This window comes from Schistocerca serialis, chromosome 1, assembly GCF_023864345.2.
Source record: "Schistocerca serialis cubense isolate TAMUIC-IGC-003099 chromosome 1, iqSchSeri2.2, whole genome shotgun sequence".
In the NCBI taxonomy this organism is placed as follows: domain Eukaryota; kingdom Metazoa; phylum Arthropoda; class Insecta; order Orthoptera; family Acrididae; genus Schistocerca; species Schistocerca serialis.
In genome coordinates, this window is record NC_064638.1 from 954,646,311 (window position 1) to 954,673,944 (window position 27,634).

Sequence of the window (27,634 nt, forward strand, 5' to 3'; positions counted from 1 at the left end):
TGTAGTAAATTAGCATTTGTCATTTAGTAACTGTAGCACATATTCCAACTAACATATAAAAGAGGAGTGTTTCTTATCTAATTTTATCATAAATTAAATCTATTTTCGAGTTTGTTAATAACTATAATGAACCTCAAAATGTTTTAGGAAATCAGTAATGTTTACGAATGGATTTTCTGTTGCCTTAACATAAAACTCTTTTAGTGTATTTGCTTCAATTCTTGTACGAAATGTGTAATTTTTTTTAGCTCAACAGATATAAAAGATAATCAGCAGGCTTAGTTCAAAATTATTTGTTCACTGCCCTGTAATACATTGCACCAGCCAAAATGCAGCCCCACTCTCAATGCTGTTTTTAACATGGAATGAGTTGCCTAACATTCACAAGCAGCTGGAAATCGCCCTGACTACTGTCAAATGATTGGCAGCTGCTGTGAAGAGTCTTGCACCTGTGGTAGTAGTACCAAAGGTAACTCTAGTACATCCTTTTCTGTGGCTCCTATATCCTCTGCGAACAGTACAAGATCTGTCGTTACTTGTCCAATTGGGTGTGAGTGACATTTCAATGGTACACTTAGGTGTCCTGTATAGTGTGAACAGGGACCAGGGAAGATTCAGGGTGTTGTACTGATCCCCCTAACCAACAGGTTCAAGGTGCTGCCTTTCCTGAAACTGAGCCAGTGGGACCTACTTCACCAGTTTTGTCCAATATCAAGAAGACACAAACACAAAAGGGTTGGGGCTTGTTAATTGTCACAAGTCCTATAGTGAATTATGGTAACCATTAGGGAAATGTCAGCAAGGAAAAGGAAAGGACACCAGGTGAACTCAGTGTGTATGCCTGGAGGCCTCATTCAACATGTTGAAGAGGCTATTCCGGCAGCCATTGAGAGAGCAGGGTGCAAGCAGCTGCAGATTGGAACAAATGATGCCTGTCATCTGGGCTCCGATGTCATGTTTCAATCATTCCAGTGACTTTCATGTGGAGTTTCAATGAAGCCCACAATTTTCAGTACTATACCCAGAACTGACTGTGGCCTCTTGGTTCTGAATCAAGTGGAAGGACCGAGCCACACACTTCAAAAGTTCTGTAACAAGCTAGGCTGTGACTTCCTGGACTTTCACCATAGGTTTGAGAACTGTAAGGAGCCTCTAAATAGGTCAGATGTGCACTACATATCAGAGGCTGCTGCACAGGTAGCTGACTGTGTGTGGGCTCCACACAAGGGTTTTTCTAGATTGGATGACTCTCCATCCCATCTAGACAGTGACAGCTGTAGAAAAAACAGATGTATCTGTGTAGGATCGAATGGAATGCCCCCACAGGTGACAGTATTAAAATCCTATTGATTAACTGCTGAGGCATTAGTAACGAAGTGCCTGTGTTCAAAGTGCTCCAGAAAAGCACTAAAGCTCACATAATACTAGGTACAAATAGCTACTTGAAACCTGAAATTGATAGCAGTGAGATTTTTGGGGAAAATTTAAGTGTATGTAAAAAGAATAGGCTGAAGGCAAATAGTGGTGGTGTATTTGTTGCAGTAGGCAAGAAACTCAGATCCACCGAGATAGAAGTTGAGGCTGCAAATGAGATTGTATGGGCAAGACTCAGTATCAAGGGTAGGCATAAAATGGTAATTGGATCCTATTACCACCCACCAGATTCATCTCCCGATGTAAGCGGAAACTGTAGAGAAGACCTCAGTTCACTTGTACATTAAGTTCCCCAATCATACTGTTATCACACCGATGGAGATTTTAATGACCCAAAAATATATTGGGAAAATTACACTTTCGTTAGTGGTGGTCATGATAAGACATCGTGTGAAACATTACTAAATGCTTTCTCTGAAAACTACCTAGAACAAATTGTTTGGAACCCCACTCATGATGAAAATACGAAGGTTGTTGCAAAAGTAATACCTCCTACTTTTTGTGATGACTTTGGATGTCTGCACCAGAAGTCACTTGTGTAGTACTCATGCTCAGACCTTCCCCTTTCATTTGCAGGTGGTTCCGTTGTTCTGCATAGCTGGCACCATCAGAGGAGTGTTCCAAAACAAAGTCTCATATGGACACGTTATAAAAAGTGACCTGTGACTGAATTCCTCACTGCTGAAGAAATTGTGCCAATTGAATTCCACTGATGCTTGCTAAAGGTGTATGGAGATGATACAATAGACAACAGCAATGTGAGCTGATGGGTACAGCATTTTGAATGTGGTGTCGAGTGCGTGCATGACAAACCACAACCCGGTCAACCACGCACAGCTGTCCTCACTCGGAATGAAGAGCGTCTTGATCAACTCATCTGTGCTGATCGGTGGATAATGACCGGAGAATAGTGTGCAAAGCTGAATATTGGTTGTAATGCCTTGGAAGTGAGGTTTGAATATCTTAGTTAGTGCTAAGTCTGTGCGAGATGGGTCCCATGGATGCTTACAGAAGACAAAAAGAGTCATCAAATGGAAATTTGTCATGACCTGCTGGACCAATATGAAGTTTATGGTGACAATTTTTGAATAGCATCACCACCAGAGATGAGACATGGTATCACCACTATGAACTTGACTCCAAAAGACTGTTCATGGAATGGCAACATGCGGATTCTCCGTCAAAGCAGAAATTCAAGACACAGCCATCTGCAGGCAAAGTGATGTGCACAGTCTTCTGGGTTTGCCAGGGTATGGTTCCTTTGGATGTCCTGGAGCCTGGAAAAACTGTGAATTCAGCAAGCTACAAGGTGACGCTGACAAAGCTAAAAGGCCAAATTTCCAAGGTAAGGCCAGACAAGAAGACCAGCTTTCACCAGTAACATGATAACGCCAGGCCCCACACTAGTTTTGCGACCACGTAACTCATCGCAAAATTTCCCTGGACTGTCTTACCACATCCACCACACAGTCCCGATTCAGTGTTTTCAGACTTCCATTTCTTTGGGCCTCTGAAAGGTGGACTATGTGGCGAACATTTTCAAGACTCAGATGCTGTTGTCAAAGCCGTAAGGAACTGGTTAGCCTCAGCTGGTTCTGATTTTTACAAGTGCGGCATGCAGGCTCTGGTTCATCGTTGGCAAAGGTACATAACGAATGGTGGTGATTCTGTGAAAAAATGACAGTCTGCAGCTGAAATATTGCTCTATGTAGCTGTGCTGTTGTTATTCGTGTATCTCCTGTAGCTTCCATGAATAAAAATAGGAGGCATTACTTTCAGAATGACCCTCGTATATTGGATCTAATGCCAATAAATAGACCTGACATATCTGAAGATGTCAACATCAAAACTGGTATTAGTGATCATGATGTGGTTGTGGCAACAATAATTATCTTGGTACAAAGGACAACTACAACAAGCAGAAATATATATACGTTCAACAAACTAGGTAAAACATCCGTCATATCTCAATGAGGAACTTTGAACTTTCAGCATAGGGCAGGAGCATACAGAGGAACTATGGCTCAAGTTTAGAAGAATAGTTGACCATGCTCTGGACAGGAATGTATCCAGTAGAACAGTAGGGATGGAACTCTCCATGGTATCCAGTAGCTGTAAAGAAACAGAGTCTACTGCATAACAGGTGTAAAACAAAACATAGGACTGTATATAGAGAGATGCTGTATGAAACACATTTGTCAATCATGAGGGCAATGTGTGAAGAGCCATCAGCGATTTCCATAACAGAATATTGTCAAATTATATTTCACAAAACCCACGAAATTCTGGTCCCTAGCAAATGAGATAGGAACTGAAACTGGGGGTAGCAAAGCAAAAGCTGAAATTCTTAACTCTGTTTTCAAACGCTCCTTCGCAATGGATAACACAAGCAAATTAGCCAAATTTGATCTTAGTACAACTGAAAAGATGAGTGGAATCAGTATTAGTGTCAGTGGTGTTGTGACTCGCCGATCTTTCAAAGTGCCGCCGCGCAATTACGCGCTTCCTCTACATGCGGCGCTGTCTGCCAGCCATGCAGCAGCCGCGCCACCTAAGCAGCCAGCCAGCCAGCGGCCGCTAGACTTGGACTCAGAGCTCATTCGAATGTTACCGTGTTCACATGTCTTGCTTTGTCAACTTGCTCAGTGAATTATATGTGTTGTGTCGTTTTGAAATATATGTGTTCAACTTGACGTTATAACAATTGGCGACGAGGTAGTGGATTTTTCCTTTTCATCGTTGACCCACAGTTTTCCATGGCTACTGTCGCGCAACTATTTCAAGGTCTCACTGAACAGCAAACGCTTCTAAACATCAGCGATTTGCGATTTCGTCACGGCATCAAATGCGGGGCATTTCTCGTCGTTGTCTATACCTCCTTACGACGAGACGGCGGGAGACTGGTCTGATTACGAAAAATGTCTTCGACAGCACTTCAAGGCATTTCATGTCACGGACGAACAAACATGTAAGTCTCTGTTCCTTTCATGGATTTCACCTCAAATGTATTGGTTGCTGTCACAATTGGCTCCTCTGAAAGATCCTGCGTCTTTGTCCTTTGCTGAAATGTGCTCACTTCTGTCTGTCTATTTTCAAAAGCAAACGCATGTGGTAGCCTCTCGTGTTGCCTTTTATCGTTGTCAAAAACAACCGCATCAATCCTATCACGCTTGGGCCGCTGAACTTCACGGCCTCAGTAGAAAGTGTCAATTTGTTACTGATGTTCACAAAGAATCCTACGCCGATTCCATGGTACGGGATGCTATTATCCGGTCGGCACCCGACAAAGAAGTTCGGCAACATGCCCTTCAGTTGGCAAATTCGACTCTAGATGAAGTCCTATCTATCGCGCAGTCTTTTGAAAATTCTCGCGCCGCTGGGGCGCAAATGGAGGCGTGGGGTGACGTCGGGGAATACAACCTCTGTGCACTGTTGACGACACATGCGGTGCGACCCCGCCTGCCGACATGGCCGCAGTATGCTCCCACGCGCAGCCTTGGCCTAACCGTAAACAACCCTCTAAGAAACTGCAGCAAAACCCCTGGCAACTTCCTTCATGTCCGCGGTGTGTTATGAAACGTTCACGCGAGGACTGTCGCCAATGTTGGGCCGTGTGTCACAATTGCAAAAAGAAGGGTCATGTGTCTGCCGTTTGCAAATCGGACCGCATACATGATGGTCATGACCATGACACTGATCCTGGTTCTGTGTTGTCTGTCAATTGCACTTCTTCCCTTTCAGGGAAGTTATTCCTCACTGTCCAAATTGTTGGTCGGGATGTTCGCATGCAGGTGGATACTGGTTCTGCTGCCGCTATAATTAATTCTCAGGCGTATCTTCAGTTGGGTTCTCCACTCCTATCACCTGTCACTCGGCAATTACGGACGTACAATAAACAGAATATTTCTCTCTTGGGACAATTTAATGCTGAGGTATCTTACAAATCCGTCGTTCACACTGTTCCCATATTTGTGGTCGACCAGAGTAACGCAGAGAATCTTTTTGGTTTTGATGCCTTTCGCGTTTTTGGGTTCTCCATAGATGACTCTGTCAATGTCATCTCTGATGCTATTCCTTATGCTCAATTGGATTCCTTGTCGACACTTTCGTCCCTTTTTTCTCCTGGGTTAGGCCATGCAAACGACTTTGAAGCTCATATGACGCACAAACCCACTGCTCGGCCTAAGTTTTTTCGGGCTCGGCCCATTCCTGTGGCCCTTCATGATCGGGTAAAATGAAATGGTAGCTGGATCGTCTCACTACTTCAGGGGTCTTGCTTCCTGTCTCTTCCAGTGAGTGGTCCTCTCCTGTCGTCGTCGTTGCTACGCCCAATGGTGATACTCATCTCTGTGGCGATTTTAAAGCCACTGTAAATGCGCAATGCCTCATCAACACTTACCCTATGCCCCAATCTGAAGAATTGTTCACTAAACTTGCGGGAGGCCAGTATTTTTCTAAAATTGACCTGTCAGAGGCTTATCATCAATTTCCTCTCGACACTGCTTCCCGGCAGTTTCTGGTCCTTAACATGCCTTTCGGCCTCTATCAATACCAACGATTGCCATTCAGGGTTACCAGCGCCCCCGCTCTCTTTCAGCGATTCTTGGAACAATTATTGCTCCCTGTCCCTGGGTGTATAAATTACATGGATGACATTGTCATCACTGGCTCCACCACTGAAGAACATCTTTGGAACCTCCGCATACTTTTTCATGTCTTACAGACTGCCGGTCTTAAGTGTAATCTTCAGAAATCACAATTTTTTCAGGCATCTATCGCGTACTTGGGGTTTCAACTCTCTCGGGATGGTATTCGTCCGCTTCAGCAAACTGTCGCTGCGATCGATGCCCTTCCTCGCTCTACATCTGTTAAGGAACTGCAGGCCTTCTTGGGGAAAATAGCATACTATCACAAGTTTTTACTGTCTGCTGCGTCGGTGGCTCAGCTGTTGCATCGCCTGTTGCATAAAAACGTGCCTTTTCACTGGTCCGCGTCATGCGATGTGGCTTTCCAAAAATTGAAGACTACGCTAAAACAGGCGCCGTGCCTGGCTACTTATCAACCTGGCCAACATCTTGTTCTTGCCACGGACGCCTCAATACGGGGTCGGTGCAGCCCTTGCGCACCGTTTTTCTGACGGCTCTGAACAACCCATTGCTTATGCCTCCAAAACGCTCACAGATGCCCAACAAAAGTATTCTCAAATTGAAAAAGAAGCTTTGGCCATTATTTATGCTCTTCATAAGTTTGGTGTTTTCCTCTATGGATCCAAATTTCATCTTGTTACGGATCACAAATCACTTGTTTCCTTGTTTCATCCATCATCGTCACTTCCCAACAAGGCTGCACACCGCCTCCAGCGTTGGGCTCTTTACTTGTCTCGTTTCAATTATGAGATTCATTTCCGGCCGACGGCTCAACATGTGAATGCTGATGCACTGTCTCGCCTTCCCCTGGGTCCTGATCTGGCATTCGATCAGGACGAACTTTTGTGCTTCCACCTGGATGTTGCCAAGCAGCGGGTTGTGGACGGATTCCCCATAGCGGGTTGTGGACGGATTCCCCATCACCAGGGACCGGCTGGTGGCTGCTACGGGTTCTGATCCTACCCTCTCCCGGGTTTTATGCTGTTTTCAGAAGAGTTGGCCAGATCGTCCATCTGCTAAGACTTCTGACCCCTTGCAGAACTACTACGCTTTGCACTATCGCCTCATGGCTAGGGATAGTGTTATCCTCCTTTCCACCGACAATGCTTCGCCGCGTGTGGTTGTACCTGCGTCTTTGCGTGTTTCAGTGTTGTGTGTCCTTCACCAAGGGCACTGGGGTGTCTCTCGCACAAAATCTCTGGCGCGCCATCATGTGTACTGGCCTGGCATCGACTGAAATAGCACACATGGTCGCTGCCTGCGGCCCTTGTGTGTCACAGGCCGCCGCCCCGAAGTCATCTTTGTCACCGTGGCCTTCGCCTGAGACGCCCTGGGAGCGCATTCATGCTGACTTCGCGGGACCTTTTTTAGGTACTTATTGGCTCCTCGTAATTGACGCCTACTCTAACTTTCCTTTCATTGTCCGTTGCACGTCGCCTACCACCGCGGCAACCACAAGTGCTCTTGCCCGCATTTTTTCTTTGGAAGGCCTTCTCTCTACTCTTGTTACTGATAATGGTCTGCTATTTGCCTCTTCCAAATTTGTGGATTTTTTTGCTCGTCACAGCGTCATGCATGTCACCGCACCTCCATTCCATCCACAGTCAAACGGTGAGGCTGAATGACTAGTCCGCACGTTTAAGGCTCAGATGAGGAAACTCCTGACTTCTTCTGCTGCTGATGATGCGCTTCTCCGGTTTCTGGCTTCTTACCGTTTCACCCCCATGGGCGACCACAGCCCGGCTGAGCTCTTACATGGCCGACAGCCCTGCATGCTACTTCATCTTCTGCGGCCTTCCACCTCACGGCCGCGGGTGCCTTCGCTTGGCCAGTTCACCGCCGATGACCTTGTCTGGGTACGGGGATATGGCAGGCGGCCAATATGGAGTCCAGGCCGCATCTTACGACACTGTGGCCAACGCCTGTATGAAATCCAGATGGACAAGGGTGTTGCAGTGCGTCATTTGGACCAGCTTCGGCCTCGTGTGCCAGCAACGCCTGTTCCGAATGCCGCTACACCACCTTCGGCTCTACCTGACACTCGGGATCTTGGCATCTCTCATTACTCACAACGCAGCCCTCTCACCGTCATCTCAGTGCCAGTACAAGAACGGATGCCACCAGGAGATGTGTCCATGCAGGAACCGGATGACCATCATCTGTCGGAGCCAATCTACTCGCCTCCTTCTCCTAAGGACGCCGACACATCGCCCATGTCTCCAGTTATATCAACTGGACTTGCTGCAACGGGCAGATTGGTGCACGGGGCCCCAGCAGATTCGACCCCTAAGTCTCCTGTCATCTCAACCCGTTATCATCGGGGACACTTCTGTCCGTATGGGAAGCCGCCACCTCGAGACTTTACGGCCAGTCAAACAACGCCTATGGACGTTAGCAATCTACAGGCCACCTCCATCAAGACCAGTGCAAAAATTTCAAAGGGGGGAAAAGTGTTGTGACTCGCCGATCTTTCAAAGTGCCACCGTGCAATTACGCGAGTCCTCTACTCTACATGCGGCGCTGTCTGCCAGCCAAGCAGCAGCCGCGCCACCTAAGCGGCCAGCCAGCCAGCCAGCCAGCGGTCGCTGGACTTGGACTCAGTGCTCATTCGAATGTTACCGTGTTCACATGTCTTGCTTTGTCAACTTGCCCAGTGACTTATATGTGTTGTGTCATTTTGAAATATATGTGTTCAACTTGACGTTATAACAAGTGGTATCGAGAAACAGCCGCAATCATTAAAACTGAATGAAGCTCCAGGGCCCGACTGTATCCCTATCAGATACTATACTGAATGTGCGGCTGAGTTACCCCTCTTCTAATGGTAGTTTTGTGGATCACTTCTACTACCCTTCTTGTAGATGGGTGTGACCCCTGCTCCCCCCCCCCCCCCCCCCCACCACCACCACCAAGAACTGGCCACAGTTTTTGTTCAATGAATCTACTTGAAGGGTAGTAGAAGTGATCCACAAAACTACCGTCCACTATCCCTAATATTAATTTGTTGTAGAATCTTACAACATATTCTGAGCTCAAACATAAGGAGATATCGTAAACAGGATGATCTCCTCAATGCCAACCAGCATGGGTTCTGAAAAGATCGATCGCTTCGGATGTTCAGAAATGTAAAATTGTGCACTTCACAAAACAAAAAAATACAGTATCCTATCACTACAATATGAATAAATTACTGTTGGAATTGGCCAGCTCATACAAATGCCACAGTGTAAAACTTTGTAAGGATATGAAATGAAATGATCACATACGATCAGTTGCGGATAAAGTAGTTGGTAGACTTCGGTTTATTGGTAAATAGTGAGAGTGTGCAATCAGTCAACAAAGCCGACTGCTTAAAAATCATTCATGCGACCAATTCTAGAAAGTTGATCAAGTGTGTGGGACTCGTACTGCACAGGACTAACAGAGGATATGGAATGCATACATAGAAGGGTAGCATGAATTATCACAGGTTTGTCTGATATGTGGGAGAGTGTAACAGGGATACCGAGGGAACTGGAGTGGAAGGCTCTTGCAGATAGACGTACAGTATCCTGAAAAAGTCTACTAAAAAGTTTCAAGAACTGGCTTTAAATGATAACTCTAGGAATATACAACAACCCCCACTTATCACTCAAATAGGGATAATGAGAACAAGATTAGAGTAACAACAGCAAACACAGTGCCATTCAATTAATCATTTTCCCTGGACTCCATATATGAATGGAACAGGAAGAAACCTTTATAACTGGTACAATGAAAAGTATCTTTGCCATGCACTTAATGGTGGTTTGCAGAGTATGGATGTAGATATGAATAAGTCCTGCTGCAGAGTCAAGCACTGTCACTATATGGACAATTAAATGACGCTTTAGCGGAATGAAGAAAAATATGTTTGACATTCACTTATGTAAAAGGAAAGAGAAAACCAATGTTGGTCAAATTTATAGCTGTACTGACAGGCATAACACTAATGAACTCTAAGTAGCTACATATTGTTATAATTTACAGGTACACAATGAATGGAGACAGCCATAAATGATTTCAAGGATTTTTTGAAGATGGTGAACAGAACGCAAAAGTAAAGAGGTTGTTTACAATTAAAAAGTCAGTCTAGTACAGATATTGGTTGTAACGCTGACATCAGCCTGTACTACACCTATAGTGAAATTTGAGCAAAGGTGAAAGACTAATTCCCTTGAAAAGGTTTTAATCTTTTTTTTTTTCTTTCCTTCTAGAAATCGCATACACTTCTTCATAAGGAATACAAAGAGAAAATCAAATTCTCAGCACCTCCCCTGAGGTTTACATAGCGTCTGAAGACACCAGTTTTCTGCATTGTTGACTTTTAATACTAAACCGTATTCAAAGCCAGATGTATCACTTTAATCGGAGATCAGCATGCACACTACTGCATCAATGCATGTACGTATAGTTTACAGTATACTTATTACAACACCAATAAGAAACCCATGGTTGGTGTAAAGTGAGTATGGAGGACAGTCTGCAGTTTTATCTGACATAATACATATATATTTAACTAAAGATCATCCGTCAAGTGCAAGGCCCCTTTTACACAGCATGGAGCACATACCTGAATAACATTTCTGTGTGAAACTAGTTCTCACATGCCCGAGTCAAAGAAAAATATTGTTCCACAATGAAGTCACAAGCAAGAAACAAGGGAGCAAAGTAAGTTTTCATTCTTGTGAGGAGGTTTATTCATGTAAACACATACAATGCAACAAGTAATGCAGAACTACAATTGCCTCAAACCACTGACACCTACTCAAGAGCAACTGCTATAGAGCCATGTTTCTCCATGTTTTTCCCTTTGGTTCACACAAAACAAAAGGAGAAAGAGGGGACCATACATCGTTCACAAAATTAGAGCTACAAGGAGCCAATATAAATTAAAAGAAGGCAATCAAACACAAAACTGAGAGAATACGAAGATTTTTTTTTTTTTTTTTTTTTTTTTTTTTTTTTTTTTTTTTTTTTTTTTTTTTTTTTTTTTGCAGAAGCTAAACCAAATGACACAACGTAAGAAATATAAGAAACATAAATTGCAAATTCAACTAAATACAGTTGAGCACTGGTAATTAGAGCCCCAGTATTTCGAGGATCCGTGTAGTTTGAATTAATCTTTAAAAAATTAAGTTTTACGTAAAACTAGATTAAAACCAATTTTCATACATTTCCTACATGTCATATATTGTCCACATGTACGATTTACGCACTTTCGAATATGTTACATTCTGAACTTACTTTCAATTTTCCACATACAATACAAGTAAAACTGTTCCACTATGGGTTTTCATTCCTAATACACAGAAATAATCTTGGCCTCAGACTGCTAATGCATTTCTATTACAAATGGACAGGTACCATTAGGTTTTGAGGAGTGTGCTTGCTCTTTGTCGAACTTTCACTAATTAGAACTGCCTGACAATCAGTTGTACAGTTGTATACCATCCTTATTGCTAACCATATTTGCTGTGCCTACTCAGCAACAGTGTACATTAAAACACAGTACACATTTTACAACATTGGCTGTCCACTGATGTATGTACTGTAGTTGGTTGTGTTGTAACATCTGTACTGTAGTGAGCCCTCCCATTAATTTTGAAGTGTTGTATGTATGCACAGTGTACTGTGCATATTTAACTGTGTGTTTTTTAATGTTTTAATTCATACATTACAATGAATGGTAGAAGCAAGAGAAAATTTGTGCCACTGAATGTGAAACTGGAGGCTTTGAAAAGACTAGACAAAGGAGAAACATTAAAAAAAAGCCTTTCTGCTGAGTATGGAATTGGGGAAGTTACAGTTGGAGACTGATGTAAAAACAGAAACAAAATGAGAAGTTTTCATCAAACAAGAGTTCTATTTCACCATCTGAATGGATGTCAATGAAGAAGACCTGAGTATGAAAAAAAGCGTGAAGCTTTGTTTGTTTTGTTTACTAAACAGAGACCAAAAGGAAATACAATTCTGGGTCTATTCTGCAAGAAAAAGGTGTATTTCTTGGAAATGAGTTAATGGAAGGTGAGGACGATTTTACAGCAGGTTCAAGATGGTTGGATAGATGGAAAAAGCTATATGGCATAAGACAGCTTGAAATTTGCAGTGAAAAACTTCCTGCAGATTCTCGAAATGTTACACAATTTTGTGAGAAATTAGGAATTATTATACAAGAAGAAAATCTTACTCCTGTATAACTGTGAAGAAACAGGGCTACATTATAAAATGCTTCCATCTAGAATTCTAGCCTCAAAAGAAGAAAAGGCTGCCCCGGGCTACAAAAAGCATAGAGAGGTTACCAGTTCTCAGTGCATCAAATGCCAGTGGAAGCCATAAACTGAAGCTACCAGTAATAGTGAAGTCTGCTAAGCCTCTAGCTTTAAAAAAACATCACTGCTTTTGCACTGCCTATTACATTCGTCCACCAAAAACCTGCTTGGATATACAAAAATATTTTTAAAAAGTACTTTTTCCAATATTTTGTTCCAGAGATCAAAAGATACCTAAAGAAAAAGTGCTTGCCTTCCAAAGAAATCTTAACACTTGACCCTGATGAGGAAGAATTACAATGTGACTGAACTTGTGCATTGTTGTTAACCTCTAACATGCCAAGTTTAATAAGCCTATGGACCAAAGCGTTTTACAAGGTTGGGGGGGGGGGGGGGGGGGGGGAGGTATTATCACCGTTTGCTTCAGAAGCTTCTACAAACAACAGAAGGTGAAGGCAACATCAAAGAATTTCAGAAAAAAGGGGAAAAAAAGCTATGATAAAAGACATAGTTCACTGGATAGCTGATTCATGGTCTGAAACAAAGGTGAAGACACTAAAAGAGTCTTAGAACCAGATTTTTACAGAATGAAATGGATACCTACAGTACAGACGAAGACAACCTACCATTGGCAGAATACGAGTGAGGCTTCAGAATGGGTGAACAATTTGAAACGACCAATCTTGTAATTGTTCAAATGGTCAGTGAACCCACTGAAGGCAGTGATGACAAGGAATTGCCTGAAGAAACTATACCAATGATCACACACATCAAGGATTTAGCAGCACTAGCTGTGGCATTGCATTATATCAAGTAGCAAGCAGAAGCTACTCCAACTGACACCATGCTTCTTAGAAGATGGCATGACATTGCTGCTAACAAATGAGGTTCTATTTTAAAACAAAGGACTAGGGAAAATTTCTTTAAAATGCAACTTATATTTTTGTAATTTGGAAATACGTGCCCATATATGTACATATAACACAGGTATGTACTATACTGTTTTTTATTTATTTTGTAATCATTATTGTGCTCATTAAATATTTATTCATGATTTATCTATTGATTTAGAATTATTTTCATATTAACCGAGTTTTTTATAATTTGACGTAGCCTTAGCGCCAATTAGCTCGAATTACCAGGGCTCTACTGTAATTACATAAACACTATTGCTCTGTAACAGATATGTAACAAATCAGAGTTGATCTTCCTTCAAAGTAACATGCAACTGAGAACTGAAATGCATGCATTCATCTTTTTACCAAAAATTTTCATACAGTGATAAATGTACCTGTATCCCAAAAAGGTAGATATAGATGCTAGAAGTGTGATAGCTGGTGTTATTGTATTGCTAAAAGACTGCAAAAATGCTGCCTTCTGTAGCTGCTTTCTTTCAAAATTCCTAACAGCTAAAACAAAAGAAGGTAATATTTTGATGTAATAACATGGATTTATTTTTACACATGTGTTTATGTACTACAATATGAGAATTAACATGAGTCCAAAAAGATAATGAAACACAACAAAAAAAGACAAACATCATGCCACAAAACTAATTATGATAAAAATATGTATGGAACATTAAAACCAACAGTGAAAGAAAGATACTGATGTCTACTACAAAAGAGTTGCCCTTTGGCAGATAAGGCACTGTTACCTGTTCACCACGATGATAAAAAAATAGAGTAATGTGAGCAGAAACCTGTCCTGCACACACACACACACACACACACACACACACACACACACACACACACACACACTTCTTTGGTTTATACAATCTGAAGAAATGAGAAGCATAAAAAAAATATCAGACCAATATTCTTTACAGCTTCAAATAATAAATACACTGTGAAAAACTATTCTGTAACAGATTTTCTGGCCAGTACTTACTTCCAGGAGACAAAATGTATAGTACCACCAACAGACACATAGAAAAGGACAGACACTATCCTCGCTTTTGGAAATACCCTCAGGAAGGAGAAAGGGATGTGTTGGAGAAAGTTAAAAGCCCGTCCGCATCTCCTTCTCAAGGACGAATAGGACAGTGTGTGTTGGCAACAGTATACATTTTCCCTCCTAGGGGTAAATACTTACCAGCAATTATGTTTCATACAATTTTTTAAATGTGTCTTGAGTGACTTTTCCTTTTGATACACACACTATCTGATTCACACATCCTATAAGATTTTTTAAAAGTTATTTAATATTCATACTAATTAAATTATATTAAGTGATACTTGAAATTCAGTTTCCTAACTATGAAATGGATACACAGGACAGTACTACACTTTCCAGAAAGTGATCATCAGTGATATTACTGAGAGGGTATCACTCATTCTTAAAGAACAACTCTCCTATGCCTCAATTATGAAAATGATAAATTTGCAATGGACTGCAGCACTTGTTAAGCATCAATAATGTTAATGGTCTGAAGAGAAAGCATTTCACTTGAAAGTAACAGGTTGATCACTTAAAATTGGAGAATCCCTTGCAACATAAACATTTATAGTTAAAGACAAGAAACAGTCCACAAAAGGTTTGAAGTCATGTGTATTGTATAAAAGAACAGAAACCATAATTCTGTATGTGCCAATAAATTGTTTTTGTAAGCAAAAGAGAATTATCTGCAGTTATTATCATCATGATTATAATTATTATTATTAGTTGGGGTACTGCTAAAAAGGAAACCATTTTATGGGTATGATCTCATCCTGAAGAAACACCATCTCAACATTCCATTATTTTCTTTGAAACAGAAAGTATTCATAAGCATTGAAGTTGCATATCGGTTTAACCGTTCATTAGATTACTCCACCCAACAAACATTGTGGCACTATTAAGTACAGTGGTATAAACAGAAAGAATCCTTAAAACTGATCTCGAAATCGTAAAAGTGAGACTAAACAACGTTTCCCCTTTTAACTGATGATCACACCACACCTTGAGCATGAGTGCAAAAGTATAATCTCATACTCACTTGCAATTTTGTCGGCAAAACTGTCTTCCCAAGCGTACATCTTGATAAGACGTATACTGTTTAATATTTCACTCATCAGTCCAACTCTCTGATCTGTAACCTTTACTGTACTAATACGGACCATACTTGTTAAGCTAGCAATCCCTGCCTGAAAATGAATCCTTATGACAGATTATTACATTCAAAATGAGAAACACAAATAGTCAACACAAATTACAAAACATCACTGATTACCATAACTGGATAGAACAGAAGGATAACAACATTTCCAACCAATGCCCATGGTCCAAGAACAAGAAGAGAATATGCAACACACATCACAAACATCACTGGGGTACCTGAGGGTGAAAATTATTGTCCAGTTAAATTCTTGTTGCAGAAAATTTTATTTGAAATTCAGTATTTATAGTTATTAAATTTACTAACCTAGTAAGAGGACACCCATATGGCAAGCTTCAAAGATTCGTTCCTGCTCATTTGTTACAAAGGTGAGTATTTGACCCAGCACTCTGTCTCCTCCAGTCCGTAGTAACAACATTTTCTTGTATATAAGGTGTTGCATAGCTCCTTGCACTCTTGTTGCTGGAAAGATTTTTGATATTAGGTACAGTGAATTATAGAGCATCATTATTTTTCTCACTGTGCACTAGAAAACGGTCACCAGAAATGTAACACTGATTTTCAATTTTTCATTTTTGAAGTTCATGACTAACAGCAATATTTATAAATATAATAGAAAGTACATAATTTAATACAGTTGTATCTGATATTAATATGGAATAATAATCTAGGACAATCAAACATAACGCAGGAGGATCTTTATACCACGTTTAAGATTTGTATGTGTGAAGCAAGTTTGTGAGGGGTAGGAAAGATAACCTGTGGTTCAATAGCCATATTAGAATGTTGCTATGAAAACAAGGAGCACTTTCTCACAGAAATAAATGAAACCAAAACCTTCTTTGTAAACAAAGGCTGAAAGATACCAATTAGTGTGTACAGAGAGAGAGAGACACAAGAAGCATTCAAGGGCAGCAAAAGTATAAATCTGTTTGCCTATCTGAAGAATAATCATGCAAAGTTTTGGCATTATTTAAAATCAGTACATGATTCAGTCATCCATACAGTTGCTCAGTTTTCACAATGCAGCCAAAAAGGACACACAGAAGGTCAAAATACTGAATTCTACCTTCCGAAATTTTACCACTAAGGAGAATAATTGTACGGTTCCTCCTCCAAACTGTCACGCAAATCCCAAAATGGCAAATATTGAGATACGTGGCAAGAGAATGGAAAATTATCTAAAATTGTGCAACAACGGGAGGGCAGCCAGATCTTGCAGATTCTGAAGATATTATATGAAAGAACTTGTTTCCCTTTTAACGATAGTTTTTTAAAGGTTGCTGTAGCAACAAAGCACTACAAGCAACTGGAAGAAGTGCAGGTCATTTCAAGATGAGTCATTTGACAAACACACATGAATACAGGCCTGTATCACTGATGCAGAAATTTGGAACACACTTCACGCTCAAAATTTACGACTTTTATGGAGATCAAAAACTTTTCTGTAGGAATCAACATGAATTCTATGAAGAGTGATCATGAGAAACACATCTCACTCTGCTTCTCCTTGACATCCACAAGGCAGCAGACAGTGGTACCAAACTTTATGTTGTTTTCCTTGACTTCCAGAGGCACTTGTTACAATTCTGTACTGCAACTTATTGAACAAAACATGTGGACGCAGGATAATGGGCCAACTTTGTAAGTCACCGAGGACCTCCTAATAGGTAGAACTCGACAGCTTGTTCTTCATGCGAAAAAATTATTACATGTGATAGTAGTTATGAGCATACTCAGAATGCTATAAAGCAGTTACTGCTGACAGTATACATAAAGTATCTGGTAGAAGTTTTATGAGTCTCTTCACAGATGATGCTGTTGTATGTAGGGAAATAGCAACAGCAGTAAATGGTAACCAAATGCAGGAAAACCTGCAGTTGATTGAGATTTGGTGCAAGAAATAGCACCTGACCTTCAGCCTAAACAAATGCAACATATTGTGCATATACAGGTGAAAGGACTCACTGTTTGATTACACATTTGGTTGTCAATAATTAGAAACAGTCACTGCTGTTACGTATCTATGAGTCCACATCCACTGGGATTGAAAATGTATGTAGGCAGGTGTCCGAGAAATTCTTTCAGAAAATCCTACATAAATTTAATTTACCTACAAAGGAAGTAGCTTATAAAACCTGTAAACAAGTGATTCTTGAGTACTCAATATCAGTTGGTACCCTTACCTGATTCTATTAATAGGGGAAATAAAAAGGACAAAGAGCACAGCATTGCAGCAAGAGTTCGTATAGCAAATATACTAGAGTCATGGAGGTCATCATAAAGCTCTTGTGACAAACTCAACAACAGTGGTGATATGCTCAATGGAGAGGTATGGAACATATTCCAAAGCTCATTCAATAAATAATACACTACAATTTTTTTCTCAGAACCCCTTAATCTTCAAGAGTCAGAATTTGGTGACAATTTCAATCGTTATTTCTTTTACATGTACCATTTTACTAGCCTGTCTCCATAACATTCTATGGACTTAACGCCAGCATTGTGTAAGAGCATGTATTCCCTATTGGTAGTAACACTTGTCCTGAACTCGTAGCCATGTTTTCACAGCATGAATTATGCACTCATCAGCGGGAGCTCCCTTGAATTTCTTCTTTTTTGTGATTGTGGATGTTGCCGCTCCAGTGACCACCTTTCAGTTAGTGGCACAAAGTGATGCACCAAGGCTTCATCTTCTGTCACCTGTCACAATCTGTGACAGGAAAAAATTCTCAGCTGACCTCAAGCTACTTTAACGGTTCAGGTGAAATGACACTTCTTTGAATCTTGTGGTCTGCTGTGAGCATTTGTGGAATCCATCCTGAGCACACTTCTGCTATATCAAAGAGTGTCTATCATTGCACATGCACTTCCAATGCTTGCTCGTAGCTGTAGAGCCAACTTTCAAGTTGTGATGTGCCATTCTGCTCAGTAATGTCATCTGCACAATTCACAATTTCACGAACTGTGGCTGTCACAGAACATCCTGAAATGATCAAGGAGCTCAGTCCCTGCACTTCCAGATGCTTCAGCTTTTTGCTTTTTACCCATTGCCCAACACTACTCTTATCATCTGGATCATTACCATACACTGCATACAAAAGTTATGGATTACACCATGAATTTTATGAACCAAAGGTTACTCTGACTGAAACAGGTTCACACAGTACACATGTAGATGCAGAATTATGAAATCATGGACTTCCTTAACAAGCATTAAACCATGAATTTTCTGAAGCAAAGGTTACTTTGACTGAAACAGGGGAGAAATAACAAAAGAAGAGAAGATATAGGGGCAAAGTAAAGGGAATGACAGATCCAACATCACGCTGTAGATGCATGAAAGAAATTGACTGTCATGTAGCACTTATAATACCATCACTGATGTGCATGATACTACAAAAATCCTGCTGCCTCTCTTGACTCCATTAATGAAGAGACAGATGTGATCCAATGGTTGAAAATTGAAGGACATAGATAATTTTGGGTACTATGAAGAACAGTATTATTATTATTATTATTATTATTATTGTTGTTGTTGTTGTTGTTGTTGTCGTCGTCGTCGTCATCACAAACAGCACGACTTATTTTCTAAAGCATAACTCATTGCAAACACTTCAAAATGTGCACAATTAATAAAGATTCTGCGTGCCACTATGCGACATTGATATTGTCAAACTGGAAGTCTCTAATGAATAATGTGGCATGAATAATCATCTAAAAAACATATTAGCAACTTTAAGAGAATGGTGTCAGCCCACTCAAATTCTCAACCCAGCTGTGTCTCCCAACTGTTACACAGTGCCTGCACTAAACAACAACATAAACAACAACAATCAGACTTTATTCAAAACATTGTCAGCAGGCAGCAATTATTTTGAAATTCTGCATCGGTGAAACAAAAAGAACTGCAACATAGCCACTGCAAAAAGCAATTTAATTAGTTGACTCTCAAATGTTATAAGTAATAGCAAGTATCTCTGTATGTGACAATATAGGATCCTCACACACTGAGCACTAAGGAGCATCTCTCTGAGATGATGTGAGTACTTAGTAAAGCAGAAAATATTGAAACTAAATGTTTCCATTAAAGAAGATTGCAGAAAACACTTTACCTGTTTATCATACAGCTAATGAGATGTTTACTTATTTACTGCATTAACAAAACTTCTCTCACAAACTTAACCACCAATTTAAAAAGTTATCATCTAGCTTGCAAGAGGTCAACTGTCAGTGTGGCAGTCAGAACAACAAACTAACTACTGTATCTATTTCTGAATATTCAACATGAAGGTGGCTCTTGATAGGTATAGTGTGCAGCTGCATTGCATTCTGTTGCTCTTATTTTCAATTTCTGGGAACGAACTGCAGAGTAGGACGTGTTAGATAACCATGTAGTCCACCTCCTTAGCTCAGTGGCCAGCATGTCTGGCTACTACACAGAGGACCCAGGTTTGATTCCTGGTACTACCAGCAGAGTTTTGCTTGGTGAAAGGACTGGAATGGGATGCACTAACCCTCTTTTTTAAGGGGCAGATCGAGGAGTTACTTGGTTGAGAAATGGCACCTCCAACGTCAAGAAAGCCAACAACAATCAGGAGAATGGTGTGCTGATCCCATGACCCTCCGTACAGCATCCGAATTATGCCACTAGCAGAGTACGGCAGTAGATGGTTAGGCCCAACTGCCCTGTCTGGGCCAGAATACAGAGCTTTGTTTTTATTCTTTAAATGACCACCTGCCTTCTGGGTATAGATATCTTGTCTAAAAAGGGTACTCTCTTTTAAATCAACAATGCATTCAATTCACACAGTTAGTTCTTTTCAGGCGCTCTTAGAAAACAGATCTATGCTTTTTAATGAATCCAGTAGCCTACCTGACAATAACAAAATTTGTGGCTGGTTTTGGAAAAGAAATTTGATGCACACTGCTCCCTTAACCACTGACGGTGAAATAAAGTATAATATGCTAACTTTTTCTTGACAGATGCAGATGTGTGGAGCTCCAACTATGACTGTTACTCTCGATATATCAGGGAGGGGGGGAAGTATCAATATATCGGAGGAAACAATATGGACATATCTGCCTATAAAAATATTGGCTGCACATAGTAAATACGCTGTCTATTTTAGAGCTGTATGAACCATAGACCTCGCCATTGGTGGGGAGGCTTGCGTGCCTCAGCGATACAGATAGCCGTACCGTAGGTGCAACCACAACGGAGGGGTATCTGTTGAGAGGCCAGACAAATGTGTGGTTCCTGAAGAGGGGCAGCAGCCTTTTCAGTAATTGCAAGGGCAACAGTCTGGATGATTGACTGATCTTGCCTTGTAACACTAACCAAAACAGCCTTGCTGTGCTGGTACTGCGAACGGCTGAAAGCAAGGGGAAACTACGGCCGTAATTTTTCCCGAGGGCATGTAGCTTTACTGTATGGTTAAATGATGATTGCGTCCTCTTGGGTAAAATATTCCGGCGGTAAAATAGTCCCCCATTCGGATCTCCGGGCAGGGACTACTCAAGAGGATGTCGTTATCAGGAGAAAGAAAACTGGCGTTCTACGGATCGGAGCGTGGAATGTCAGATCCCTTAATCGGCCAGGTAGGTTAGAAAATTTGAAAAGGGAAATGGATAGGTTAAAGTTAGATATAGTGGGAATTAGTGAAGTTCAGTGGCAGGAGGAACAAGACTTTTGGTCAGGTGACTACAGGGCTATAAACACAAAATCAAATAGGGGTAATGCAGGAGTAGGTTTAATAATGAATAGAAAAATAGGAATGTGGGTAAGCTACTACAAACAGCATAGTGAACGAATTATTGTGGCAAAGATAGATACGAAGCCCACACCTACTACAGTAGTACAAGTTTATATGCCAACTAGCTCTGCAGATGACGAAGAAATTGAAGAAATGTATGATGAAATAAAAGAAATTATTCAGATTGTGAAGGGAGATGAAAATTTAATAGTCATGGGTGACTGGAATTCGTCAGTAGGATAAGGGAGAGAAGGAAACATAGTAGGTGAATATGGATTGGGGCTAAGAAATGCAAGAGGAAGCCGCCTGGTAGAATTTTGCACAGAGCACAACTTAATCATAGCTAACACTTGGTTCAAGAATCATAAAAGAAGGCTGTATACATGGAAGAAGCCTGGAGATACTGACAGGTTTCACATAGATTATATAATGGTAAGACAGAGATTTAGGAACCAGATTTTAAATTGTAAGACATTTCCAGGGGCAGATTTGGACTCTGACCACAATCTATTGGTTATGATCTGTAGATTAATACTGAAGAAACTGCAAAAAGGTGGGAATTTAAGGAGATGGGACCTGGATAAACTGACTCAACCAGAGGTTGCACGGAGTTTCAGGGAGAGCATAAGGGAACAATTGACAGGAATGGGGGAAAGAAATACAGTAGAAGAAGATTGGGTAGCTCTGAGGGATGAAGTAGTGAAGGCAGCAGAGGATCAAGTAGGTAAAAAGATGAGGGCTAGTAGAAATCCTTGGGTAACAGAAGAAATATTGAATTTAATTGATGAAAGGAGGAAATATAAAAATGCAGTAAATGAATCAGGCAAAAAGGAATACAAACGTCTCAAAAATGAGATCGACAGGAAGTGCAAAATGGCTAAGCAGGGATGGCTAGAGGACAAATGTAGGGATGTAGGGGCTAATCTCACTAGTGGGTAAGATAGATACTGCCTACAGGAAAATTAAAGAGACCTTTGGAGAAAAGAGAACCACTTGCATGAATATCAAGAGCTCAGATGGAAACCCAGTTCTAAGCAAAGAAGGGAAAGCAGAAAGGTGGAAGGAGTATATAGAGGGTTTATACAAGGGCGATGTACTTGAGGACAATATTATGGAAATGGAAGAGGATGTACAAGAAGATGAAATGGGAGATACGATACTGCGTGAAGAGTTTGAGAGAGCATGAAAAACCCGAGTCGAAACGAGGCCCCGGGAGTAGACAACATTCCATTGCAACTACTGACGGCCTTGGGAGAGCCAGTCCTGACAAAACTCTACCATCTGGTGAGCAAGATGTATGAGACAGGCGAAATACCCTCAGACTTCAAGAAGAATATGATAATTCCAATTCCAAAGAAAGCAGGTGTTGACAGATGTGAAAATTACCGAACTATCAGTTTAATAAGCCACGGCTGCAAAATACTAACGCGTATTCTTTACAGACATATGGAAAAACTAGTAGAAGCCAACCTCGGCGAAGATCAGTTTGGATTCCGCAGAAATGTTGGAACATGTGATGCAATACTGACCCTACGACTTATATTAGAAAATAGATTAAGGGAAGGCAAACCTACATTTCTCGCATTTGTAGACTTAGAGAAAGCTTTTGACAATGTTGACTGGAATACTCTCTTTCAAATTCTAAAGGTGGCAGGGGTAAAATACAGGGAGCGAAAGGCTATTTACAATTTGTACAGAAACCAGATGGCAGTTATAAGAGTCGAGGGGCATGAAAGGGAAGCAGTGGTTGGGAAGGGAGTGAGACAGGGTTGTAGCCTCTCCCCGACGTTGTTCAATCTGTATATTGAGCAAGCAGTAAAGGAAACAAAAGAAAAATTCGGAGTAGGTATTAAAATTCATGGAGAAGAAGTAAAAACTTTGAGGTTCGCCGATGACATTGTAATTCTGTCAGAGACAGCAAAGGACTTGGAAGAGCAGTTGAACGGAATGGACAGTGTCATGAAAGGAGGATATAAGATGAACATCAACAAAAGCAAAACGAGGATAATGGAATGTAGTCAAATTAAGTCCGGTGATGCTGAGGGAATTAGATTAGGAAATGAGACACTTAAAGTAGTAAAGGAGTTTTGCTATTTGGGGAGCAAAATAACTGATGATGGTCGAAGTAGAGAGGATATAAAATGTAGACTGACAATGGCAAGGAAAGTCTTTCTGAAGAAGAGAAATTTGTTAACATTGAGTATAGATTTAAGTGTCAGGAAGTCATTTCTGAAAGTATTTGTATGGAGTGTAGCCATGTATGGAAGTGAAACATGGACGATAAATAGTTTGGACAAGAAGAGAATAGAAGCTTTTGAAATGTGGTGCTACAGAAGAATGCTGAAGATTAGATGGGTAGATCACATAACTAATGGGGAAGTACTGAATAGGATTGGGGAGAAGAGAAGTTTGTGGCACAACTTGACTAGAAGAAGGGATCGGTTGGTAGGACATGTTCTGAGGCATCAAGGGATCATCAATTTAGTATTGGAGGGCAGCGTGGAGAGTAAAAATCGTAGAGGGAGACCGAGAGATGAATACACTAAGCAGATTCAGAAGGATGTAGGTTGCGGTAGGTACTGGGAGATGAAGAAGCTTGCACAGGATAGAGTAGCATGGAGAGCTGCATCAAACCAGTATCAGGACTGAAGACCACAACAACAACAACATTTAAGTATTGATTTATTATTAGACAGTCTGTAAATCAACAAGCTAGCAGCCTGCCTATCATCCTTAGAGCAAGCATTGAAAGGAAAATGATGCAAATTGAGGTCTGGTGATAACCATTTTGCTACCAATGGTAACTGCATGTAAGTGGCACAACTGAAGGTGTCTGATGGGTCCACTGTTTGGCTTCTACCAGTTTTCCGATTCTTCTGTAAAAAATTGTGTATTTTTTTTACTGTACTTAATGAACTGATAGACTTTCTTTGGAATTGGAATTATTATATTGTTCTCAAAGTCAGAGGGTATTTTGCCTGTCTCATACATTTGCTCACCAGTGAAAGAGTTTTGTCACGGCTGGTTCCCCCAACGCTATCAGTAGTTCTAACAGAACGCTGTCTCCTCCCAGGTCTTGTTTTGCTTAACGTCTTTCAGTGCTCTGCCAAATTCTTCATGCAGTATCATATCTCCCATCTCATCTTCGTCTATGTCCTCTTCCATTTCCATAATATTGCCCTCAAGTACATCTCCCGCGTATACACCCTCTAAAATACTCTTTCCCCCTTTCTGATTTCCCTTCTTAGCTTAAGACTGGTTTTCCATCTGAGCTCTTGATATTCATACAGGTAGTTCTCTTTCCTCTAAAGGTCTCTCTAATTTTCCTGTAGGCGGCATCCATCTTCCCCCTAGTGATATATGCCTCTAAATCCTTACATTTGTCCTGTAGCCATTCGTGCTTAGCCATTTCGCATTTCCTGTCAATCTCATTTTTTGAATGTTCATATTTTCTTTCTCTTGCTTTATTTACTGCAATTTTGTATTTTCTCCTTTCATCAATTAAATTCAATAGCTCTTGTGTTACCCAGGGATTTCTACTAGCCCTCATCTTTTTACCAACTTGAGCCTCTGCTGCCTTCACTATTTCATCTTTCAAAGCTCCCCAATTCTTCTTCTTCTTCTTCTTCTGTATTCCTTTCCCCTGTTCTTGTCAACTGACCCCAATGCTCAATCCAAAACCCTCTTCAACCTCTTGTTCTTTCAATTTATTCAGGTTCCATCTCCTTGAATTCCGGCATTTTTGCAGTTTCTTCAGTTTTAATCTACAATTTATGTCCAATAAATTGTGGTCAGCGTCCACATCTGCCCCTGGAAATGTCTTACAATTTAGTTCCTAAATCTCTGACTTACCATTATATAATCAGTACGAAATCTTCCGTTGTCTCCAGGTCTCTTCCACATATACAACTCTCTTTCATGATTTTTAGACAAAGTATTAGCTATGATTAAATTATGCTCTGTGCAACATTCCACGAGGTGGCTCCCTCTTTCATTCCTTTCTCTCAGTCCATATTCAACTACTATTTTTTCTTCTCCTTCTCTGCCTTTTCCTACTATCGAATTCCCGTCACCCATGACCATCAAATTTTCATGTCCCTTAATTATCTGGATAATTTCTTTTATCTCATCAGACATTTTTGCAATCTCTTCATCATATGCAGAGCTAGTTAACATATAGACTTGTACTACAGTGGTGGTTGTGTGTTTCGTGTCTATCTTGGCTACAACGATGCATTCACTATGCTGTTCATAGTATATTATTTTATCCAGTATCAAACCTATTCCTGCATTATCATTATTTGATTTTGTATTTATAACCCTGTATTCACCTGGCCCACTGTCCTGTTCCTCCTGTCAACCAACTTCACTAACTCCCACTACATCTAGCTTTAATCTTTAATCTATGCATTTCCCTTTTTTAAATGATTAATGGAAAATCTCATATAAACATGTGAAACAAATACTAACAAGGAGATAGAGGGGCTGGCCAGTACTTAGCTCAGTACAGCCGATAGATAACACAAAACAGAACAGAAAATTTACATCCACTTGCCCTTCTTCCCTTTTCCCCCTCTCTCCTCTCTGATGAAGGAACAAAGTTCCGAAAGCTAGGAATGTAAATTTTCTGTTCTGTTTTGTGTTATCTATCAGCTGTACTGAGCTGAGGTAAGTACTGGCATTTCCCTTTTTTAAATTTTCCAACCTACCCAATTAAGGAGTCGGGCATTCGACGCTCCGATCTGTAGAATGCCAGTTTTATTCCTCCTGATAATGTACTTCTCATTAATGTGTGTTCACTGCATATTCATGTCATTTACATGCTTCTTAACACTGTTTGAGCATATGCAGTCAGTCATCTGTACAAAAGGCATTTGTGCAAGCACCTACAACTAATATACACTCCTGACATACAAGCTCATCACATTTCATTCTTTCCTTTCTTACATAAATAAAGAAGTGTATAAATGAATAAATAAATAAATAAGATCTTGCAAGCTTCCTATAGTCAAGAAAGCTTCAATCTACCAGACATTTTAGGGCTTTTTCTCATACTACAGAATACAACATACCTAATCTTCAACCAACATTCTTTAAGCAAATAAATGGACTGTTTCAAAGGTATCATATTCAGTAAGTAATAAATGGTGTACACTACAACATTATATGTCTGAAACTACAAAGTTATGAAAAATGGTCCTCGGGATGTTTCTAGTGTTGTCTAACACAACAATTCAATTACTCTTTTACATTTGATTCTATAATTTACAGGCAAGTAGTCAAAATAGCAATAGCCCAGTGAAAATTAAGCAAGCTGAATATTTGTTACATAGCACAGTGAAACCCCTGTTTTATGTTTTTGGTGGATTCCACACTTAAAAACCACAAAGTTGAGGAAAATGCAGAATCAAGGAAAATGTTAAAACCCCTACAATACAAGCAAAACATATTTAATTGACATATATGATTAAAAATTGTAATCCCCACCAGTACGTTGTATAACATCCGAATAAGTGAAGGAAATTATAAGCGGCATTCAAATGAAACCCAGTCACTAGTATAAAGTAACGGTAATGATTTTATGTAGTTATAAATAGTACACATACTCAAAAATAGTCGCCAAAACTGTTGGCACATTTATCTCATTGTGACACTAGCCAGTCGATTCCATCCTTGAAGAAGCTAGTAGGCTGCTGTCGATTTCAGGCCAGGATCCAGTCACACACTTCATCATCTGTTGCGAATTGGTGTCTGCGAATAGCTTGTTTTAGAGGCCCAAACATGTGGAAGTCACACGGTGAAAGGTGCAGACTGTACTGTGAATGTTCCAGCACTGCCCACCGAAACTGCTGCAATGTCGTCTTCACTGCGTTGACCTTGTGTGGGCAGGCATTATCATGCAGGCGGATAATGCCACTGGACAACATGCCTCGGCGTTTCAACTTGATGGCTCATCTAACGTTCTGTAAAGTGGCTTGATAATGCTGGCATTGATGGTGTTTCTCTGTTACAAGAGCTCGACAAGCAGTGAGCCCTTGTGGTCAAAAAAGGACATCAAGACCTTACCAGAACTGGTGCGCATGGCCTTTAATTTCTTTGGAGATGGTCAAGTTGCGTGTTTCCGCTGCTTGCTCCAACACTTGCTTTCCGGTACAAAATGGTGACACCGTGTTTCGTCACCTGTGGCAATACACAACAGAAAGCTGTATGCCTCCTCATGATAACATTGCAGATGACTCAAAGACTGTGCCATTTGAATATTGCGCTGTTCAGTGGTCAGTTGGTGGGGAACTCACTGCGCACAGATTTTTCAAAACTTCAAGTGTTTATGCATTATGGTGTGGGCGGTGCTGACGCTAATACCCAGTAACCGATGGATCTCGTCAACGGTGATTCTGCAGTTGTCCA

At 40.7% G+C, this 27,634-nt stretch overlaps 1 protein-coding gene across 1 annotated transcript in view; it reads right to left on the reverse strand.

The window, feature by feature from the left end:
* LOC126412811 (ATP-binding cassette sub-family C member 5-like) overlaps positions 1 to 27,634 on the reverse strand; it is a 276,750-nt gene that overhangs the window by 162,888 nt on the left and 86,228 nt on the right. Inside the window, exons 6-9 of the mRNA XM_050082599.1 lie at positions 15,777 to 15,932; positions 15,585 to 15,688; positions 15,351 to 15,498; positions 13,662 to 13,779 (exon numbers count right to left, since the gene is read on the reverse strand). Coding sequence (XP_049938556.1) covers positions 13,662 to 13,779; positions 15,351 to 15,498; positions 15,585 to 15,688; positions 15,777 to 15,932 — 526 coding nt within the window. The remainder of the gene's footprint in view (positions 1 to 13,661; positions 13,780 to 15,350; positions 15,499 to 15,584; positions 15,689 to 15,776; positions 15,933 to 27,634) is intronic.